This window comes from Camellia sinensis, chromosome 7 (assembly GCF_055761805.1).
Source record: "Camellia sinensis isolate YWXY chromosome 7, ASM5576180v1, whole genome shotgun sequence".
NCBI classification, from domain to species: domain Eukaryota; kingdom Viridiplantae; phylum Streptophyta; class Magnoliopsida; order Ericales; family Theaceae; genus Camellia; species Camellia sinensis.
In genome coordinates, this window is record NC_138967.1 from 138,015,008 (window position 1) to 138,018,000 (window position 2,993).

Sequence of the window (2,993 nt, forward strand, 5' to 3'; positions counted from 1 at the left end):
AGTATAACATGAGCACTCTGTTGGGTGGATGAGAATCACTCAATCACTTGTAGTGATTGAAACCCACAGAGGAATTGCAAAACTCATTCAAATTACTAAATTTGAATAACATACAGAGCAACTCTTACAAATTTTTTTTCTTCTCTCTGACTCTCACCACTTCACACTTTTACTCTAAACATACATACCTATTTATAGATATAATACAAACAATAAAAATAGAACACTTTGTGGACTTCTTCTCCTGAATCACATGACAGCGGTGGAGGAGGCAAGCGTGCTTCTTAGCTTGTGAATGACAGCTATTTTGGACTTCCTTTCTTAATCTGCTGGAAGTTCTCTGGATTAAAAACTCAAAACAATGATCAAACTCACGTTCACAGTTCAAATCTTTGAGCTATATATACAGGGTAAGATTGTCCAAGAAAAAAGAAAAAAAATATTAGTATGTCCTTCATGAAGAACACACCTCTTGCCCAGGGATTTAAAAAATAAAATATTTTAAATTGTCCTTTACACATTAACATGTTGAGCTTAAAAAATTTAGTTTGGCTAAATTTTTTAAAAATCTAAACAGAAGAGCCGAACCAACCTTCAACTAACACTTAACGAGAAATTATTCAATAAATCAAGTACACCATATCAATATACTAATGTGATATGTCCAATCAATAAAATTTTTTAAAAAATGTAGTAATTACTAACAAAATTACTATAATTACCCCATATATTATGATTTTTTTCTCGCATATTATTCCCATTCACGTAAAATTCCTAACTCATGACCCACTAAACACAATTATCCTTTTGTTTAAAATAAAATAATAATAATAATAAAAAACGGTTACCCCAATCTCTCCGAACACGGTCCAGATCATGCCACGTGGCTAGTATGCGCCGAATATTTCAAACCACCCAATTTGAATGTATGATAAACCACCCAACTTGAATGAATGATATTCCTGTGTTTCCTAATTGGATTTAAAATATATGCAATACAGGAACATCACCTCTTTTAAGAAGAGGATCTCTTGTCTTGATTTTTTTTCCATGGAAACCTTCACTACTCTACAATATGATTTAAAATTTTTGCGTGAAATATTAATTCAAGGGATTGGAACTTCCTTGTTATGAAATATTTGGAGTTAAAATATATGCATTACAATTCGAAACATTGGGATTATGTTTGGGATTATGTTTTTCTTCTTTTATTTAATGGTGAATAATTATATTGTCTATATTTTCCAATTAAAGTTGAATTATGTCATATAGTTGTAGAAAATGGTCCAAGGAAAAAGACAATGGCTGAAACCAGGTGATTTGAGAACTAAGAAGCTAACAGAATATGAGAAACAAAGAAATAAGCGAATCAAGAAGAACTATGAGGTAATGAACAATCTTGGAGTGAAGAATATTACAAATTCTTTGATGAGTGTGGTTCAGCCCAAATGTGCAAATGCAAAGGAAAAGGGAATTAGGGTTGAGGTAGATGATGATGATGAGTATAATCCGTCAGAGAGTGAGAACGATAGTGATAACGAGTCATTGGGTTCCTTTTATCGCAAGGTATTATATACATTATTTTATATTTGTGTGTGAACATATCATTTACTATTTAAATATCTTCTTCATATATCTTAAACATCATATCTTTTTTAAAATATATTTTAACTGTGTTAAATATCTTCTTTACTATTCGATTATGTTATTTCAGGAACAAGAGATGCCACCGGGGTTACGTTTACAGCCTTATTCGAGGCCATTAACTCCCACCCCAGAAGAAGGGATGGATCCCCCACGTCAAGAGATTGGTACCCAACCCTTACCACCTCATAATGTGCAACCTGTGCATGAGGTGACTGCATCTAGTAGTGTTGGTAAGTTTGCAAAGTCGTTTATATTTAATTTAAGGTCTAACTTGCATTTGTTTACTTATTAACTCAATTAACATTATGTCCTTACAACATCACATGACAGACGTGGTCGTGGTCCAACACGCGGCATACAAACCCAACGCATTGTCTAGAAAAATGGAAAGATGTTGGTTCCTGTACCTAAACATTTCCGTGCGCCAGTGGGAGATCAAGTCTCTAAGTTGGCCTCCAAGATTGGCATAGAGGTTCGAACGCAATTACCAGACTTGAGCATTTGTAGGTGGAATAAGGTTCGCGATGCTGATAAGAAGCCGATGATCCAACGCTTGGAGGTAATTATTGTCAAGTAAAAGAGGCATGACACATGAAAATTGAAATTGAAATTGAAATTGAAATTGAAATTACATGGTAATTATTGTGTGAAAGAAATACTCTCTTTGTTAGGGTGATTACAAGAACTTGCTGCTAAACAAGATATTACATGGTAGCATATCAAAGACTTCTAGTTTTGGAACGAATTTAACGATTAGTAAGAATGCAACTATAACTATGTATTTAGGAAGGTCTTGGCAATATCTTCACAGTAAAAAGCAATATTTACAATAGTATACACTTATGATTCACAAATTCTTGCTGTTAATGTTTTTCATTACAATATATAATGCCTAGAAAGACATGTAGGACATTTCATGTCAAAGCTTGACATTGAATTTTTAGGTTCCTGTAGACTGCCTAGAAAAACATGGACATCATATTCCTCTGTTAACACATCTGTTGCAACTGTTACAATATATAATGCCTGCATATCTAGGAATTAAATTGCAATTGTTAACACATCTGTTGATGCAATCTTTTTTTCTTTGTTGTTTAATCAGGCTCATTGCTGCTTGTCTCAAATTTAGGTTATTTAACTTATAAAAAAAATGATTTGATTTTGTAGGATCAGTTTGATCTACAAGGCAATCCGAGTGATGTAGCAAGGACTTTAAACACACAGTTTGGTCGGCGATTGAGTAGCTTCACCTATAGGTTGCACAAACAATACAAGCAACTTAAAGATGCAAGAGGGGAGGAGTACGCGAGAAGCCACCCACCTACAAGTGTTACTCTTAATCAATG

The 2,993-nt window shown here is 33.7% G+C and overlaps 1 protein-coding gene across 1 annotated transcript; it reads left to right on the forward strand.

Moving 5' to 3' along the window:
* The first annotated feature begins 1,281 nt into the window (after nucleotides 1–1,281).
* LOC145796126 (uncharacterized) lies at nucleotides 1,282–2,480 on the forward strand. The gene is made up of 4 exons (XM_082881140.1): nucleotides 1,282–1,566; nucleotides 1,715–1,877; nucleotides 2,076–2,206; nucleotides 2,319–2,480. The coding sequence occupies exons 1-4, from the start codon at nucleotides 1,282–1,284 to the stop codon at nucleotides 2,478–2,480; spliced, it is 741 nt and encodes a 246-aa protein (XP_082737266.1).
* Nucleotides 2,481–2,993: the final 513 nt, after the last annotated feature.

Bases quoted from the DNA above. Each gene is read 5' to 3' on its own strand.
- LOC145796126 (XM_082881140.1), top strand. From the start codon at position 1,282: ATGGTCCAAGGAAAAAGACAATGGCTGAAACCAGGTGATTTGAGAACT. The intron at 1,567-1,714 runs GTATTATATACA...ATGTTATTTCAG, and splicing joins TGGGTTCCTTTTATCGCAAG to GAACAAGAGATGCCACCGGG. The intron at 2,207-2,318 runs GTAATTATTGTC...TCTCTTTGTTAG, and splicing joins CGATGATCCAACGCTTGGAG to GGTGATTACAAGAACTTGCT.